The following is a 19,648-nucleotide window of genomic DNA, read 5'->3' as shown; positions in this document are numbered from 1 at the left end:
AGAAAATTACAAGGAAAGGGCAGCAAAAGGAATGCTTCTCTCCAAGAGGAAATCAAAGGAATATACCTTCAACTGGACAACTTCTTCAAGGACTTAAAAAGATAGGCAGAATGAAGCTGGAAAAGGCAGTTCTCCTTGCTTGAAATGTACACAGCAAATCTACTGGCTCATCTTAATGTAATGGAAAGTTTATACACCTTCCCTATGCTTCACATACAGCATTGTAAGCAGCAAACCACAGTATCAGAAAGTAACTGCTCTTTTGGGCCTTTCGCTTTCAGGAAACTGAAGTCAGCTAGCTAAAACTACCTTCTCATCTTCCCATCTGCAAATAATGAATATAATCCTCCTCCACACTTAGATAAAATATCCTCAGTGGTAGACAATGTATGGGAGCATTGGGTACATCCACATTAGTGATTCAATGCGGAGATAGGGCTCTCTTTGGTCCAAATCTATCTTGTGTCTAATACTTGTCTTGCAGAACACACTGAAATGTGCTAGCAGACAAACTTCCACTATTCAAGGAATGCACTACCTCATAATTAGTCAAAAAAAACCCACTTCTGCAATTTAACAGCTTTTTGTAGCATATCATAATATAGTTGTAAAATAACTAGTAGTACAAGGATGTACTAATATTTCTATCAATTAATATTCTGAGACTTTAAATGAGGAATTTTCCATTTCTCTTGCTTCTGAAAATGAAATAGAATTGGAAGATGTTAAATTATTTACACCCCCTCCAAAATAAAAATGCTTGCTTTGAAATCTAGTCACAAGCAGATTAACATCTTGTGATACAATCCCTTGTAGCAGGAGCAGCTGACAAGATGAGTAATGAACTGCATCCGATTATCTTTTCAGCTCTGCAGCAATCACTTTCCAACAGCTTCCTATGTCATAACCAACAGCACTGGAAAAAGGTCACCGTTCTGTCACACTGTCCCCCCTCCCAGTGTACGTGTTGAGCAACACAGAGAACACACAAACATTTGGAAGGTAAGGGGTGTTATTATCTGGCACAAAGCTGTTTCAGGTGCATATTGTGCACACAGAAAGCCTACATAAAACATCCATACATAATTGAAAGTCTCCAGAAGTAAATGATTGCACTTTAGCATAAAATAAAATGTTATTTCCTCTTGTCATGTGATATGTTTTTCCTTCAACAAAAGAACCTTAACTGTAATTGATGGTATCTATAACTCATGGTAAGAAAGATTCAGGTTGACATATATATTTTCCCCATCATTAAAGAGTCCAAATTAAAACTATGAACATTAATTGCAAGCAATTTTAAGACTATAATGGCAAAACAAAACTTTCCTCCCAAACCAGACCTTTTAACACAGCATTATAGAATGAATGGTACTGCCTGCTCACAGCTTTATTTTGATCTCACAGCATAGAAAATCTGCACATAAGTCATACTTTGTACCACTACAAAATGGAAGATCAGCCACAGAACTAGCCATTTTCTAATAAAAACCTGTTGTGAAAATGCTCCAATGCCTAAAGCACATTTACACAAACTAATATCTACCAACCCAGACTGTAAATTAAAAATACTGTCACTATTGTTCCTGTGACCAGTGACCACTTTTTCCCCAAAACTGAACAGCTGAGCAGTCACTGACATGATTTAGTAGCCCCTATGTAATCCTTTATGCAGTGCAAGACAGTTTAGATCTGTCCTCCTCTTGTTAATTCTTTATTTTCAGAAATGAATCAAACAACTGCCCAGTAACACACACTAGGACAACCCTCTGTCATTCTGACCTACTGGACATCTGGCCACAATGAAGGAATGAAAAAAAAAGGTACTTTTGAAAGATGTACGGACTATTAGCACTTAGCTACTTTAAAATATGTTATTTCTAGGTAACCCGCTTGCATCTGTGTAGAGTAAAACAGAAAACCACAACAACCAGATTGTACTCTAGCCCAGCCACTGTAGTCTTCCTTCTTTTTCACACTATTTAAGAATTTGGTACACAATCACACATACTATTCACAGAGGAATTAATTGCTCATGAAAATTATACCCATAAATCAGACAAAATATGTCCAGCAGGCCAGACCACAAATGGTGATGTATCTTCTCAACAGTGAGGCTCACTATATTGTCTATGTGAATGGGACAAAGTTTATCCTTATTAACATCATAGACAGCAATAGTTTCACTTCCATGGGATATATTATTTATGTGAAATTAAAAATGTGCTTAACTGCTTTGCTGAATCAGGGTCAGAACCAGCAATCTGTTAGAAATATTTTCACTTTGTGTAACTATTTCTTTTCAACTATTACTATAAAGTCACTATTGTCAATATTTGGCACAAAGAGTAACACTGTGCAACTTTCCCCTAATATAGCAGGTTTTAGATAAAACATCTAAGGTTGTGCAATAGAACCGCAGAGCAACAGAATTAACTAGGTTGGAAAAGACCTTTGAGATCATCAAGTCCAACCTACAACCTCACACCACCTTGTCAACTAAACCATGGCACCAAGTGCCACATCCAGTCTTTTTTTTAAACACCTCCAGGGATGCTGACTCCATCATCTCCCAGGGCAGCCCATTTCAATGGCCAATCACTCTTCCTGTGAAGAACTTTTTCCCTATGTACAACCTAAATTTCCCCTGATGCAGCCTAATAACACTGCATAAGGCCAGAGCCAGGAGACATTTGGACAGTGTTAATTCTTCCTGCTCTCCGTCCCAGGAACTCCTTAAGTTTCCTGTCAGACCATTCCTCCACTCTCTTGAGGTCGCTCTTGACGGCAGCATGACTCTCTGGAGCATCAGCCACTACTCCCAGTTTTGTGTCATCAGCAAACCTGTTGAGGGTTCATTCTGGTCCGTCATCCAGATCACTAATAAAAGCTTAAAACAGAACTGGACCTTGTATTGACTGTTGTGGAGGTACACTACTGACCAGCTGCTAGACTTTGCACCACCGATCACCACTTGCTGGGCCTGGCCATTCAGCGGGGCCATTCATGATTAATCCCACATTGATAAAAAGCTCTCAAAGTGGAACTGGGAGAGCCTGCAAACTCAATCACCTTCTATGCAATGACTGGTGGTAGGGAAAGGATTTAGATCAGTACTCTTTTACTGGTATGGGGGAGGAGGGATTTATACTTGTCTTTTTTTTTTCAGTAGTCCTTTCATTTTTAGTGCATGGTATTACAGCACCTAAGCAGACTTGTTAATAGTGTGAAGCACCACTATTACTCAGATTGATGCATTGACTGCATAGATTTGAAATTTAGATTGGATGTTGCCTGCTCGCAAGATTACAGAAGAAACTACAGACTGACACGATTCATGTGCTAAACCCCTTCTCACTCACATGAAAATGACTCGTCTTCCCAGTTCAAAAAATATAACCCATTTCCACTAACAGCTCCTAATAAGTTAATAAACCACTGAACAACAGTGGGCTGAGTACCAGTGTCATCAAAGGATAGAAATTAGAAGATCTGTAGTCACTGGTACTATACAATAATACTCATGCTAAAGCCTGGAAAACTGATTTCAAGTCTCCTCAAACAAAAACAGCTTACCTCATTTTAAAAAACCCATATCAAATTACTAATTAACTTTGCTATTACTGAAATGAAATCAAATCTTTTTAGCCCTGTTCTTATTAGAACTATTTAGTATCTGACATTAAATCTAAATTCAAGGAAGGAGAACGAAAGTACCTCCCTTCCTAAGTATTAGACAAGAAAGTAAGAAGATGCTGAAAGGACAGATACTTATTTTTACAAATGTCTCTATTTCCTCCACACTGTAAATTTAGAACTTAATGAGTATAATTTTCCATCTGTGAATTAACATATTTGTGTCTGTCTAAAATAGCTATTTTAACATTCAAATAATAAATCTGACCCACTGATTCTAAACTGGTTTCCCCTTCATGACAACCACTTCCAACTTCCCTGTAAAAATTTTGATACTTTGAGTAGAATGTGCAAAACATCTTCATTGTGAAGCCTCTTTGAAATGTAAAACAATATGGTGAATATTAGCATGCAGCTAGTTGCTGCAGGCTCCTGAAATCAGGCTTTGCATACTAACATATACAGTGTTTTCTATCTGTAATCAAACGCTCCGCCATGGAGAAATACAGGACTTGTGCATGTTGCTCCAAAAACAGAAGACGTTTAAAGGACAGTCTAAATATTTTTTCCACCAATAAAGCAACAATGCAAATGATTTAACAATTTCATATGACAAGATCTTATGGGACAGAAATATGAAAATCTATTTGCACTATTTCTATAGCAACATAATTGCCAAATGTTAGACTGTGAACAAAAAGCCATCATCCTCAGTAGTGAAATTAATCAGTAAAGAAAAGACAAATTCTGAGTGTGTTCTCAATAACCCTTTTCTATATCCTTAAAGTAGTCAGGATTAAATTTCTTCAAATAAGAGTGAATTTAAATTTCTAATGTTGTTTGGATTATACATTACAGGTGCAGAGATGTCAATAAATGACACTGTGATTTTAAAAATGACCTTGATTTTTTTTCTTTTACTGCAGGGCACAGAATTTCATTACACTGGGTTGATCAGTTTATATCCAAAGTGTAATAGTTTCTAGACTTCCAGCAGTAGTGCAACATTTGAAAAAGGTCTCTTTATGCAGGTGACAAAGGAAAAAAAAGCTGGTTTGATTTATTTCTCAAAAACCTCCTTGACTAGAAAATAAAGTTAAAATTGTTAATTTCATAGCATATTGGAATTCTTAAGTGATTCCTCAGAAAAACTATTTTGTAAGGAACAAAAATACCTAGATATTAAACAGTGTCCTATATCTTCAAAACTACTTAAAACATTAATTAATCCTTCCATATTCATGCAAGATATACATCAACTGGAAATAAATGAACTTAGTATTCAAGAGCCAGTAACTACCCCAGGGATTTGACAGCTTTCTTCTACCCAGAGATGTGATTCAGTACGTACAGCTTCAATTCCAACCATGCTTTCACCTTGACTACTTCATATCCCCTCCAAGGATGAAAGGATGGTTCGTTACCATGTCCACTCAGCCCGGAGCTGTTCAGGAAAGATTGACAAGAATGATGATAAAAGGCGGCACTTCTGGTAAATGTATTTCTTTTCCAATGGCAAGCTGAGTGAAAACCAACTGACTTAGTAATTTGCAGTCATCACTGATCCGCAATTTGCACAAACACCACCACACCAGAAGCGAAAAAGAACAAAAATCATTATTACCTACTAACCCACAAAACTTCCACACCCTCTCTTTTCTTCATAGCTGCATATTTCTGTCAGAGAAACAGAATTAAAGTTCTACAGAAATTGTAGTGTCATTAGAAAACCACTGCACAGGTTCTGACCCTCCCATGTGAATTAGGATCAAATTATTTTTAGTATGGCTGCCTGGGCACACAGATCCATTCAAAATGAGAGTTGGGACTTTTAACTGGTATGATTTTCTTGGCTCTTTAAGAGTCCTCAAAACTCCTGCAAGTGAATTCAGCAGGGCAATTTGCAGATCTGAAACAAAAATTGTCTTAGATATTTTGGGAACCAAAAACCTGCTCATCCACCTGGGTACATGTTCACAAAGTACCTCATTATGGCTTAAATAACAAATAGAAATCACAGTAGAAATGATGTGCAAGTAATCCAATTCTGTATTTACCAAAAAAACCTGAAAAATAAATCATATAATAATTGGTGAAAACCATACTATTTCTGAATTCACATAAGACAATAATTAGATTATTTTTCAATATTTTCCACTTGGGATTATTTATTAATTGGGTCAACTGAATGTGAATATGTGATGGTAGATGTGAATAATTTCAAAGCAGCAACATTTTTAACAAGTTTGGACAGGGAGCAGAAATTAGAAGGTGAAATATAAGTACACTCTGTCAATAAATATCTATATTTTCCATTTATTTTCTTTCTCTTATGTAATGCTGAGGACATTTCTTTCTGTGTCGTTAACACCTCATATTGCCAGTGTTGACAACTCAGGAAAAAAGCCTGCTTACTCACCAAACATTCATCAGCAGAAGCAATGATAAGAGCCCTCCAGAAAGTGCATAATAACACTCCCTAGAACTCTCAGCTCACTTTTTTTACCCCGAGGCTTACGTAACCGACAGGGTTTGTGATGTGCCCTGGTTGCAAAAGGGACACCCAAAGGTGAGCAAGGGCAGCTCTGCCTGCACTTTCTGCCCAGCAGAGAGACCCAGCTCATCCCTTCTACTGACCACCCCAACCCCCTTAAAAATGATTTGCTGCTTTCCAGGCTGCTTCTCTCTTGGCAGAGCTGTTCCCTGATGCCTATGTGGGAGTGAAGGACCCAAAATAGACGAGGATCAAAGATCATTTTCAACTCTTTTACAAGGGGCTAAGAGGGACTCCAATTAGGAAGGTGGCTGTCACAGAAAGATGTGTTTGGCTGCGATTTACACTGAAGTCAATTGTAGTTTAGGCATTACAACAGCCGAGGAAGGATTAGTCACTACACATTGAAAGAGAGAAGCAATAAAGCAAAATAAACTGAAGTAACCTGTTAGCTCTCTGAAGGTGAATTAGGTAATTGAAAGAACTGATATAAATAACCAGTCATTAGGCGAACAAAAATATCAAATTTCCATTATTTAAATCTTATTTGTAATTTTAATTTTTGCCCTTAAAATTATGACAGCATTAACCCTATCTTTTAAAAAAGGTATACAGTGAAAGCTGTATTCATTTTCCCCAAAACTGGAAATCAGAACTGCATGAGTTCTGAATTCTTTTGGCCCTCTCCAACTAAAATCTAGTCATTAAAGGTCTTTTTTTCTTACATAAAACCCACAAATTGTACATTGAATTGTATTTATCCTTTAAACAACTAATAGATTTGTTAAAAAATTAAATCTGTAAATTAAATATGTAAACATTAATAATAAATCTATCGTTCATGAAAAGCATGAAATGAATAAGTTTTTAGAAGGTACTATGAGTACATTATTTCTTTTCAGAATTGCATTAATTTCATATTGCGTCAAAGGAAAAACACCAAAATCTAGATCTGCAAAGGGAAGGAGTGAAAAAATGTGCAGTATAAATTTAATGTCCAGATTCTTCCATGATCCTCATGTAAGCCTGATACTGTTACTTAACTTTTGGCCACATCTATAGCTAAAAAAGGTAAAAATTGGAAGGGAATTGTGTAGGAGAAAGCATAGGGTACAGGTGTTGTCATTGCCCTCATGCTGAACTGCAGAATTTAACATTTTCCAAGTTCTGTACCTCAGCTTCTTCATCTGTCAGGTTTTGTTTCCTTTTTTTTTTTTTTTTTTTTAAAAAGAGAGTTTTTGTGAATCCTTTAATTAATTAGCTAGCGCTTTTAAAACTACCTTTTTGGATACAACATGATACAACACTACCAAACATTATTATGGTAACAGGTAATTAGAAAGCCGGAAGGCACATGTTTGAGATCATAATGCAAAATTAGAAAAACTGCAGGCTGTGCTATCTCTGAAGAGAAAGACACAAAAAATCCCCAATGGAAAAAGAGAATGATGACTTAAAAAAAAAAAAAAGGCAAGTAGCTTCCTTGCTATTAAAGGACTTGTGCTTTAAAAAGGCTGGATCTCCTCCTCTCTTATGCTTCCTAGGATGATACTTGCACTGCAGTAATCAAAACAAGGAAGCAGATGGACAGGCAAAGTGGTACTGCAGCTGCTGCAGAAGATGACTATAATAATAATAATGTTGACATCAGTAACAGTAATTAGTGCACAGACTGTAGAGTGGATGATTCGTTTTCCTATCTTCTGGAGTGGGCATGCTGCTCTAGCAAACGGGTACAATGTTAGTACCTTTGGCTTGTTTTGTTCATTTGCTCAGTTTATTAATGAAATTGAATACAATACAGAAAATCCAGCTTCTCTCCCTCTCCAGAACACTTGCTGAGGAAAGCACATTTCAGTTTGGTTTAACACGAGATCGAATCTTCATTAGTAAATGGCAAAATACCAATTTCTTATTTATATCTAAACCAATTCATACTCTCCCATACAGCCATCTGTACTTACACTCCTGAATTTCAGCAGCATGCAGTACATGTCTGGTTGTCTGAACAACAGCTCTACTCTTTGGTGTGACCTCACTCATTTGCAGCCTGATGCCACTCCTTTTTCAAGAGACACGAGAAGAAATGGTCTAACTGTGAGAATGTCCAAGAAAAACACAATGCTGTACTGAACCCTTTCAGGCAAGGAGTGAGTGAAGCGTGGGTGCCATCAGCAGTACTGTGCCTTGCTGAGAGGATTCTGCTAGCAGAACATCAGATAAGGATGTACCACTCCTCCTCAGCTGCCCCACTGAGAATGACAGCGTCCAGCCTGCCACTTTACTACACCAAAACACCCACCAAAGAGCAAAATAATTGGAAGAGTGAAAACTGTGGAAAAATGCATCCATGGATTTTATTTGGGAAATAAAACTTTTCACTTAGATGCAATCTTACAGCATGAATGTTAAGGGAAGGAAGAGTAATCAGAGAAATGATGGAACATGCTTAGCATAAGACAACCCAGTAAGCTTTTTATTTTCTAACGCGTTTTTCCTTACCCTGCTTTCACTGAAATTCATTTTCCCTGTTCGTTTAGTCTCCAGGAGGATAAAATATTCCCTTTGGCTTCCCTCTATTATCAGCCTCAAAAAGCTGGAAAAACTTTTTTTTAGTTGTTGAAAAACTCCTTTTCAACTGATGTTTTACAAGAGGGAAGAGTGAAAGTCAGAAGCAAGGGCAGAGGGTGGGAGCCACTCATGAGCACCAATAGATCATTTACCTAAGCTCCCTTTCCATCCAAACTCTTCCTTTCAGCATTTCTGGTCTGTCTCCAGGTTTCTATGTTTCTCCCTAAACATGCTGATCCACTGAAGGGCTGATCCATCCAGGCAGCAACAGATTTTTTTTTTTCCAGATTAAGCACTTCTTAATTAAGAAAATACACTAGAAGCTTATAAACTTTTTGAGGGGGCTTGTGGATTTTTTAATTTTGGTTAGGTTGTTTTGTTGTTGTTGTGGTTTGCTTGTTTGTTTGTTTGAACACAGAAAGAGAAGCTTGAAGTGCCTCATAGAAAAGTGATGTTCTGTGCAACATCTTCTGGAGACAGGGTTAAGAGACAGGTAAAGGCTGTATTTAACCTTCATTATCTGCTTTCACTTTTGAGAAGACCACGTTTGCATATGAAGAGCTTCCCCAAGCTATTTCAAATATTAAGTCCATGTAAATTAAAAATCCAGTTACACACTTGGAAAGAGATGTCAGCAGGAACACGTCTGTTGTTTTCGCTCTCTTCTACTAACGTTGATGAGACAGTTTCAGTAATCCTGTTCCTACCACTGAAGGAGACCATTAATCAAATTATTCCAAATATGAATACAAAAACAATGCAAATGAATGGAAAATAATAGGTATTCAAAAGAACAGCCATGATTATTTTTCAAGGGAGAAATTGTCAAGAAGTGAGAAACAGATGGCTGAAAATGATAGATGAAGACACATTCTCCTGTGCAAACCAACAGATTTAATTAATTACTCAAATCACATGGCATTATGGAATGACATTAATGATCCATACAGTGGTACCTTATCAGCTCCCTTTTAAAGAAAACAAAAGAAATTACAACAAAATGAACATGTTTACATCCTACAGATATAACCCACAGACCACAAATATATCCTTCAATGTTACAGTTTCAACACTTTCCCATCAATTTAAGTAAAAAAAAATTATGGAACTGCAAAACTGTAAATAAACTCATTCTCTCATCACATTTTTCTCGGGAGATTTACTAAAGCATATTCAGCTAAGTTAAAACTTTACCTTAACTATCTCCTCTATGAAGCAGACATGTGACACAGGATCTCTTTTCTTTGCCAGTACTTTCTGCAAATGCTGCACCTGTAAGAGAGAATTTATTGAGAGGGAAAGTGATATCTAAATTCTTACATCCAAAATTGCATGATGAGACAAACAGGAACTAGCTGCAGAGTACCTGTCCACAAGCAGCACAGATCTGATCCATGAGTTTCTCCATGTTTGTCCAGAGGGCTGCTCGAAAAGCTGCTGTGTTCCCAGGTGTTGGCATAGCAGCTCGACCAGGGCCACCTAAATGATTTTTAAACATATACAGCAGCACATTGCAGCTTCCACAAATGAAAATCAAAATATTGGAAATATTGATCTCTATGCACTTTGACAGATACTTTTTTTATAAGCCAAAGCAGCCTAAAATACATTCAGAACACAGCTTTGTGAATGGCCTCAGTTGTCTCAACTGAGAAGCTGACTAAGCTCTGAAGTTCTGTGGGGATACTTCATGCTCATGACTGTTACAAGCTCTACCAATTCAGACTTCCACAGAAACACCACAGTAAGGCAAATTTTCCAGGATTTAAGAACAGAGGGAAATGGGGGGGAGAGAGTAACTGTGAAAAATACAGCTATTACCAGCTCAGGACTTAAATGCATTGACAAATTGCAAAAAAAATTGATATTCCAGCTGAAGGGCATGCAGCTTCTCAACAATCACTTCATAGAAAATTCATTTCTGTATTATTCCGCTGATTAAGGCTCTGGACCCCTACCTTGTTGCAAAACTTTTGAAAAAAATTTGAATGTTTCCAACACCAAAGTTCAAATTTTCCTGCCCACTCAATTCCTCTGTATTTTTTGGTATCTGAGCTAACTGGGAACTACATGTTTAATAGTGCAACATTTCTTCATATTGAATAGTCTGCTTTGAAACAGTTTTCACCTGACAAAAGCATAACAATGTAGTTGCACACTTCTTCCAATGATTGCAAATAATTCTCCCACCCATGAAAAGAAAGAAGAATTTGGAGTCATCGTTCCATGAGAAACAACTAAGAAAATGCTACAGATTGTAACCTAATGAGGACAATTTTCTGGGCAACTTAGGAAGGAGTGGAAGGGAGGAATAAAGGAAAACCTCCAAGCCAAATATCAGACAGACCTGATTTTGTCAAATTAAATGTTTTTAAATTAATTTTTTTCTGAGATATGCCTAATCCAACCCTCTAGTGGTTAAAGCAGGGGAACATTTCTAGAACAGGCTTGGATGTGAGAGTTTCTTCCATTTTATAACATACTATACTCCTATGAAAAATAATCAGTTATCATTCTCTGTAAAACAAGTACCATACCTCTTGCAACTGTTTGAGATGGTTGGGTCAACACTTTGATATCCAAAGCATTTTTTATGTTCTCTTCCAGCACTGTGCAGTATCCATCCACCACATTAGCAATGGTATCCTTCAAAGTCCCAAGATTATAGAAAACCTGAAGAGCAGTTCCCACTTGAGTAGGATTCTGAAGGAAGAAGATATTAAAAAATAACAATCATCTTTAACTGCACTATTGAGGTGTTTTATCCCTGATGAGACATCATTTTAGTGGGCAAATTCATCTTTTAAGTTCAGTTTGCTAATTCTTTTTGTTTAAGTTACTGGCATCCTTACTGCAAAACAGAGAATGGAGGGTAAAGGAGAGGACTGATTTCCTCTGCTCTCTGAGCAATTGCTTTGCTTAGATCCTTTTGGTGCTATCCTCTGAATATGAATGAAAGAAAGGACCTGGAAGCACTGCTGGCAATATCTAACCTGGGATGGGTTATCAGTGACTGATGCAGTAACTCTGGGGTTAGTTACAGCACAGCTGTATTCAGCTATGGTGTAGCTGGTAATATTACTTTAACATGCAGTGCTTGTTACACTACTGTCAGTTAAGTCCCAAATAGTTAATTAAAAGTGATACAGGCTAAAAAAATACTAATGAAGGATAAGAAGAAGCAGGTCAAACCTCTACTACTGACTACTGCAAAGTTTAAGCTTGTATTTCTACATTTCTATTTCTAATGCTGACAGTAACTTCATTTTTACTCACAGCAGAATTAAGAAATAAACCAATGCAGTTATCATTTCCTGATTATTTGCCAAAAAAAAAAAAAAAAAAAAACACCACAAAAAACAACTGCTCAACACAGGGAAGTGAAAACTGTCCAAAAAGTGTCCAGGTCCACTGTTTAAGAGACTTCTGATAAAGATTAAATTTAATGATAATTCCACTTATCAACACTAAACACTGGCATGGGTGCTATTTAGCAAGAGAAAAGCCTCAAATTATTGCCTTTAGAAACTAAACACTGTCATCCATACACTGAATGCTGCTTTTTTAATTAGCATTTACAGGCAATTAGTGGAGGGGGCAATCAGTTGATCATATACACATTAGAGATGCAGTCCTTTGTCATTTTTCTTAGTCACTTTTGCCAGCAGTAAAGAACATGGTCTGACAGAAATGCTGGCAGTCAGGCTGGACAGAAGCATCTGAGAATTCTGTGAGATCACTGGCACTCCCCACTGCAAAGCCCACTTTGGATTTGGCCATGGTGCAGCTGCTGTGCTGAGGATGCACTTCTGGTACATCCACCCAAGGCACCAGGTTTTCTGATCTGTTGTGTTCCCCTCAAACCTAGTGTTTCAGAGGTCACAGCCCTATAGCTGCACATTTGTGCCATTTTTTTCTAGGTTTCCTACAAGATCAAAACTAAGTTAAAGCAAAAAAAGCCAAATCCCATCTTCTTTCCCATAAGGAATTCCCAGGTTTAGTGGAAAGCAAAGGAATATTAGGCATGTATTAGGTTTGCAGACCATATACTAACTATACCAGTTTCTTTTTCCAAACAGTGTGGGAGTTAATGAGCATTCCCAGCATAGTATTACGGGTCTGGGACTTGTAGATTTAGTTTTTTGACAACTGGGTATGCTGTAAAATTTCTAAGCATCCTGTGGGTGTGCTTGTGGAGGTGGGAAAGTAAGCCATAAAGACTGGAAGATTAATGGGATGTCAGAAAATGAAGAGTACTATAATGCAAGGAGGGAATTTGGGGACAGAATGAACAAGAGAAAGAAAATATAAATGGGAAGAAGATGGGGAATAGAATGAACAGACTCTGGCAGAAAGAAAGAGAATAAAACTAAAAGGAAGAAAAGATAGAAAAGACACACCTCATTTACCAGCCTTTCCTAAATTGTTGTAATTTTTACAGAACACTTACACAATTATGAAACCAGGTAGAGAGTCAGTAATACAAAATCAATACCTTACTGCTACTATAGGAGTGCTCAACTAGATTTCAGTCAGGCTCTAATGTTTATATATTAAATAGCCAAAAAAGAGAACAGCATCGAAAGGTGAGCTGGGCACTTTCCACCCTTAAATAATCAATGGCCAGATACTTATTTTCCTGACAAACAGGCAATACAGGCACAAATAACTGCAGGCAAAAAATCAATCTTAGAGCTACCACATCACAGTTTAGCAAACTAACTCTGTAGCTACTGGGTAAGAAAGACACTAAAACATACTCCAAGAGAGGCTGAGCTATATTTCAAAAGAAATGGTTTTAGCCAGAAGTTTCAAACCAAAATACAAAATCATGGAAACATTCTATTCACTCAAAGTATCTTCCAAATATAGCACCAAAATTAAAATCAGAATGGAACAAAGATTATGCAGGTGGCCTATTTCTTATTTGCTTTAAATTGTGGACATGGCCACAGACAGAGGGCTGCTAGCTCATGTATTCATTCATCTTGTGTGGAATTAGAGACATATCAAATCCCTGACGAGGTAGAACAAAGCGTATTATTTTATTTGATTCATTTACAGTAATTTTCTCACCTCAGGAAGCAGTTATTGTTTCATATGCCCCAGACAGGCTATGTAACAGTCCATTGTTGGTTTATGACTAATCCTAAGAGAATGGAAAATTTTATGCACAGCTACTTTCAAGGTTTAGACAATATGAAAAAAAAAATGAAGCTCCCCCCCACTTTAGGATAAAAATTATGGGAAAAAAATGTTGAAAGCAGGATGGAAATGAATTATTATACTTTAAGGCTTGCATATACATCTCAAAATTAAACTGTTTATCATTATACATACTGGACAAGAAGTTGAGAGCCAGTATTTCAGAATTTGCTACTACTAATAGATGCTATTGATAAGAATTTTTCCTTAATATTTTTCTTCTACATGAGAAGGCTTAAAGTTAAACAGGTCTGAGATTTGAAAAGCTGCCATAATTTTTATCAAGAGGAAAGCATGCATTTGAAAAAGAACTGACTACAACAGTGATCTACACAGGAAAAGGGAATCACATCAGAGAATAATATTCAGAATAGCTATCCAAGAGGAACAATACGGAAAATAACTACTTTTGAGATGGAATTTAATGAGTTAATCAGCAGTACTTTACAACCAATTTGTCTGCCACTGCAGGCAACTACACTTAGCAATTTTAAAGTGTTCCCCATAGAATCTCTGTCCATAAAAAATTTGTACATTTGCCATAATGTACATTGCTTGAAGCTGTGGCAATCAAAAGAGTAGAGGGCAAAGAGAAACAGAAGCTCATTTAGGAATATGTTAGCAATACAGTATAATCTAAGTGCATAAACAGAAGCATACACAAGTGAAGTAAAAACATGACCCCACAAAGTGTAGGGCAACAACACTACCTACTCAAAAATTAACTGCAGTGATCTTCAGATTGCAAAAATTATTATGCATCTGGGAGTTAAGGAGAGATGGCATTAAGTCCACCAATAATACCCTTCTCCATTCAAAGCACTTCTCCATCTGGCAAGTCACAACATGGTATGTTACAGATACATGGAAACTAAATTCCACAAATGTAAGAGCTTAAGAAGACTCAGTGAGTCATCAGTTCAACATATGAAGAAAATAAAAAATGAGCATGCTCAAAAGCTAGTTCTACCACGAAACAAGTCTCACAAATATTTTAAAACACCAAAGTTTGTCAGTATCCATCAGACAATAGTTTTAACAGCTTGGTCAGAAGGTTGATACCAGTCACCACTTGAAAAAAAGGTATGGGTATTTCAATTAATGTGTTTGCAAAACAGATACTCATTCAGCAGAAACTATGAAGAGATGTTCACACCAGATGTATTTGCTAATTTTCTCTATGCATGAGAACCATTCATTTTATTGACATAATTTCTGATTAGTTTTACCCCATCCCATTCCATTTGGTTCTGTAGACAATCACAGACAATAGAAAAATAAGTGTCATGCAGTCATTAGTACGAATGTGGGTTTTTTCCCAATTACATCATGTGGTTGTTTCAAAGAGCAGGTGAGTAGATGCTGTCCAGGCCAGCATGGCAGCTACAGTCATTCTCAGAGCACAACCCCTTTTGGTCACTTCCTTTCCCACAAAGATAATAACCCTGAGAAGACTAAACAGAGATGTCATTAAAGACTTAATTAACTATATCCTACGTTTCTAATTTGAAAGTATCTCCTAGGATGGAACAAAACAATTTTGGTTTTTAAACTGCCCATATTTTATAGGGCAACTATTTTATAAGGGCCAAGATTGTAGTCTTTTATTTTATGACTGCCACTAGTATTATCAGAATAATCTTCTGAAAGCATGGCTAAGGAGAGAGCAATAATCTTCTTCATCATTAGAAATGCAGCTTGGACAAGCAAACCTGCTCCTTACAAGTGAGAGTGGTGATGACATTGAGCAAATTTGGGGACAGAAGATTCCTAGCATAAGGTTGAACCATAAACAAGAAATTTGCATAACAGGCAAAACTAATGGCTCAAGTGCTACAAACACAGCTTCCAAACTCACACTCCACCTTCTCAGGGTACAGGATTCACTATGTGGATATTATTATCTACCCAGTTCTGTCTTGGGGAACTTCACATCATTATTTCTTTATCCAGTACAAATCTGTCCCAAAGATCCCATGCCACAGGATTTGCACCTGTGTGGACTATCAACTTCCTTCTCAAATGAAAATGTGTTAATTTGCAACAATATTTATGGTCAATCTGAGACAATTTATGGTTTATCTGAGACAATTGCTACTGCTTACACAAAGAAGCAGTGTTACAAATATAATTAATTGTTAACTTTCATGCAGTTACATTTCACAAGTACTTGCATCACCAATAATCAGAACAGCTCTCCAAAGAAAATGCTCTTTTACAATATAGTTTAGAAGGACCACATACAGAGAAGTCAAACTTGGACTAGTTCCTCACTTGGAAATTATGTTCCATAGCTACTAATGCAGGACATTCCTAATTCACTTATTAGAATCAGAACAGTGGCTCTGACTGAAAATCTCTATCATTCTGCAGAGAACAGATACCCCTGTTCAGGAGAGGCTGTGGCAAGCTGATAGACAGACAGATAGACAGACAGACAGATAACTCAAGAGCTGTGATTTCAGTGTGCTGTCACATCGTTCCCTCTTATGCAAAACATACACCATGTCCCATAAAGAAGCAGTAAAAATGTAACACAGCTCAAAAATAATTACATACATTGCTTAGTTGAAGGAAGATTCATAATTACTAATTAGTCCAGGAATCATTTAAACAGAGTGGTCTGACAACGTGGTGAGCAAGGAATACAACAACATTCCCTAACCATCGAGAAATAATCAACACTAAAACACAGCAATCCCAGACCAGGATGCACACTGAAATAACCAAACTTGTAAACTAATGTGTATTTTCTGACAACGAATACAAAAGACTTGCAGTCTTTACAGTTTCTAGATTATACTTCTGAGTATCTTTGACTGACAGTTAGTATTAACTAATTTCATTTGACAGAAAACTTGCTACATTGGGAGCTATTTCACTTAATTTTTTAAGTTTACTGCTCCTTTTGTTTGTAGGAGATACCAGTTGCAATTTCAAACACAGCACAGCTTTACAAAGTCCAAAAAAGACCCCTTGGAGTGGCTAAAAATCCCCAGTCAGATGTTCCTTTACAGTGTTTGCCCCTTTACCCCTCTCACTACCATTACAACATGCTGCCTGCCTCCTTCCAGTAATTTCCCCATAAATAACATTACTCTCCCTAATGACAAGTATTACTCAAAGACCAAGTGACTGCAAGTTTTGCAAACACTTGCAGCTACCCAGTTCTTAGTCAACTCTTAGAGATACCAGAAAGGAAAAAATGAAAAGTTACTCCAGGAGAAGCTGCAGTTCAACTTAGAGCTCAACAAGGTAAGCAGTGAAGAAAACTTGGCCACCTAAGTTACAGCCAAGGCAAAATGACCTATTGAGCAGAATTAACTTAGAAGGGTTGGAATTCTTGCTTTGAGGTGTAACTCAGCTATTTTAATTGCAGAAAAAGTAACAAAAAACTAAAAGTAGAAATTAAATGCCAATGAAATTCAGTTTCAGTCTAAAACAGTATTTTATTCCATTTCCAAATATCCATGCCTAAAAAAAATTAATTGATATATCACTGCTCCTAAAAATGAACCTACTTAGGGAAGCTCATCTCTGTGTTCATTATCACCCCATCTGTCTTTTACTCTGTTCATCTCTAAAACCTGAGCAATAAATGAAAAGGTCAAATTGACATTGTAAAGCCAAAGAATACAGTAATGACAACCCAGATCTTCCTGGTTTGGTCTTTGTAATGTTGGGAGGAGAGAGAGGTTAAAATATTATTATTTGCTATAGAAATATCATAGGTGATAGTGATGTAAACACACTAAAAGAAAATTTTAAGCCTTAAGAGGCAAGAGTCCCAAAGCCAAACATTTAAATTTGCTTAGGTTATAATATCTCCCTTCTGTGAGCCCATGTTTGAAATACACAACCTCTCATGGTAGAAGGACTTTCACATGAAAGGAGAACAGCCGCAAAGCACAGTTACAAACCTCATCATGCCCTCAAACAAGGTCAGCCTTTTGTTTCTTAGTATAACAAGAAGGAAATAGCAAGAAGCATTGCACTACAAAGGTTGGGGAGGGGAAAAAAAAAAGATACAGTAGCAATAAAATACTAGAAAGCAAAGAAACAAGATTTTTCAACACAGCTAAATAGCTTGCCAAAACACTTATTCACCATAATAGTGTAATCAAAGCAACAGATGGCTAAGAGCTAATGGGACAGAAAGGCATCAGGAACTGTTGTAAAGAATTATCTCATGAAACATCAAGCAATGTTCCAAAGTTTACCAAGCCTCAGGCTATCAACGTGACAGCAATTTCAAAGAAAGGATCTGGCACCTCTTAGGACAGATCAGCTACACTGACTAGCCCGTAACAATTACAAATTTTATCCTACAATGCCCTATTTGAGTGTAGGAAGAGTATTAAGTCTTTAAAGAGTAGAAATGATACAAAATTTTACATGGAAATGGAGGCTTCTGAGCCAAATCAAGCTTCTTAAAATGCTTCTCTCACCTCTTACACAATTTGATCAATCTCTAAATCCCTTACTGATAACAAACCAGCTCACATCTGAAGATGTGGCTTCCCTATTAAAAACACAACTGATGAAGGTCAGGGAGAAGGTGAGATTGCAGCACCTCTCCTGTCCTTGTGCAACCCTGACTTCCACCTGCTGATTCAAGTCCCATTACTGAAGAACAGAAGTGTAAGGACACAAAATCTCAGTACTAATTTTAATATTTGGACAAAAGCTTGTGACCAGATGTTTTCTTCCAGTTCACAATATCATTATGTACGTGCTCACTCTATTAGAACGTTCAACAAAGCCATTAAAAAACCAAAATGTCAAGTTTCACTTTTAACTCAGTCTTAACAATCAACATTAGGAATTAGCTGCTGAAGGGTTTTAACATGTTTTTCTCTCCTTACCAAAAAAAAAAAAAGAAGTTTAAATTCTATCTCAGAAAAAATATCCTTTAAATGGTATGTTCTGAATTATTTAAATATCTACCAAAAGCCATCTGGGTTTTCTTGTTCTCCTGCTAGTCTTTGCAACAAGATAATAATTACCTATGCAAGTGACAACATCTCATTTCTGGAATCTGCGCGTATATTGTCAACAGCCCTGAAGTGCCCTCATGTATTTAAAAGGAATGAACTTTAAAAAGCTATTTTATATTAAATTCTTTTTAGCTAATATTTTCATATTCAACTACAGACAGACCTCCATCATGGTCAGATTTGTTGTTGCATAGAATTTTAAAACTTTTTTTTTTCTTAATACAAAGTTCAAGTTCATTGTATCGCATATCTACAGGAAATGCAGATAATTTGGTGAAGAACTGTAGGTTGCCAGGACTGCTGGAGATGCCCTAATCCACCTGCTTGCTCAAAGGAGGGTTTACCACACCAGGCTGCTCAGGAATGAGCCAGAAGACACTTTCTGCTCCATTTTCTCTTCCTAGTTCTTCTTACAGTTTCCAGGTAATGCAACAATGGATCTGTGCAGTCATTTTCATCAAGTTTTGCTGAGGCCAGCTTGAAAGAGAGCAAGCCCATGTATCCACCCAAACATGCCTTCAGTGCTGGCAGTGTTACCCACACCCAGACAGCAGTCTAAGTCTTCCAGGTTCTCTTGTGAATTTGTCCCCTGGCATGACAAAACTCACTCTTTTTGTTACAGATTCAACATTTATAGAAATAGATTTTATATTTCTAGTTGGTTGTGGTTTCTTTTTTTTTAAGGCCAGTCTCTTTAAAATCAAACGGGCAAAGCTGTATCACACAAAAATTTTACTATGAAGGA

The 19,648-nt window shown here is 37.0% G+C and overlaps 1 protein-coding gene across 4 annotated transcripts in view; it reads right to left on the bottom strand.

Moving 5' to 3' along the window:
* Positions 1-19,648, bottom strand: part of COG5 (component of oligomeric golgi complex 5) — a 173,111-nt gene that overhangs the window by 49,068 nt on the left and 104,395 nt on the right. For all 4 annotated transcript variants that reach the window (XM_064702835.1, XM_064702836.1, XM_064702838.1 and 1 more), the window contains 3 exons: positions 11,239-11,404; positions 10,068-10,180; positions 9,896-9,973 (listed from right to left, as the gene is read on the bottom strand). In XM_064702835.1, coding sequence (XP_064558905.1) covers positions 9,896-9,973; positions 10,068-10,180; positions 11,239-11,404 — 357 coding nt within the window. The remainder of the gene's footprint in view (positions 1-9,895; positions 9,974-10,067; positions 10,181-11,238; positions 11,405-19,648) is intronic.

This window comes from Zonotrichia leucophrys, chromosome 1A (genome assembly GCF_028769735.1).
Source record: "Zonotrichia leucophrys gambelii isolate GWCS_2022_RI chromosome 1A, RI_Zleu_2.0, whole genome shotgun sequence".
Taxonomy (NCBI): domain Eukaryota; kingdom Metazoa; phylum Chordata; class Aves; order Passeriformes; family Passerellidae; genus Zonotrichia; species Zonotrichia leucophrys.
The sequence above is the reverse complement of the archived record's forward strand: the minus strand, read 5'-3'. Positions and strand labels throughout refer to the sequence as shown.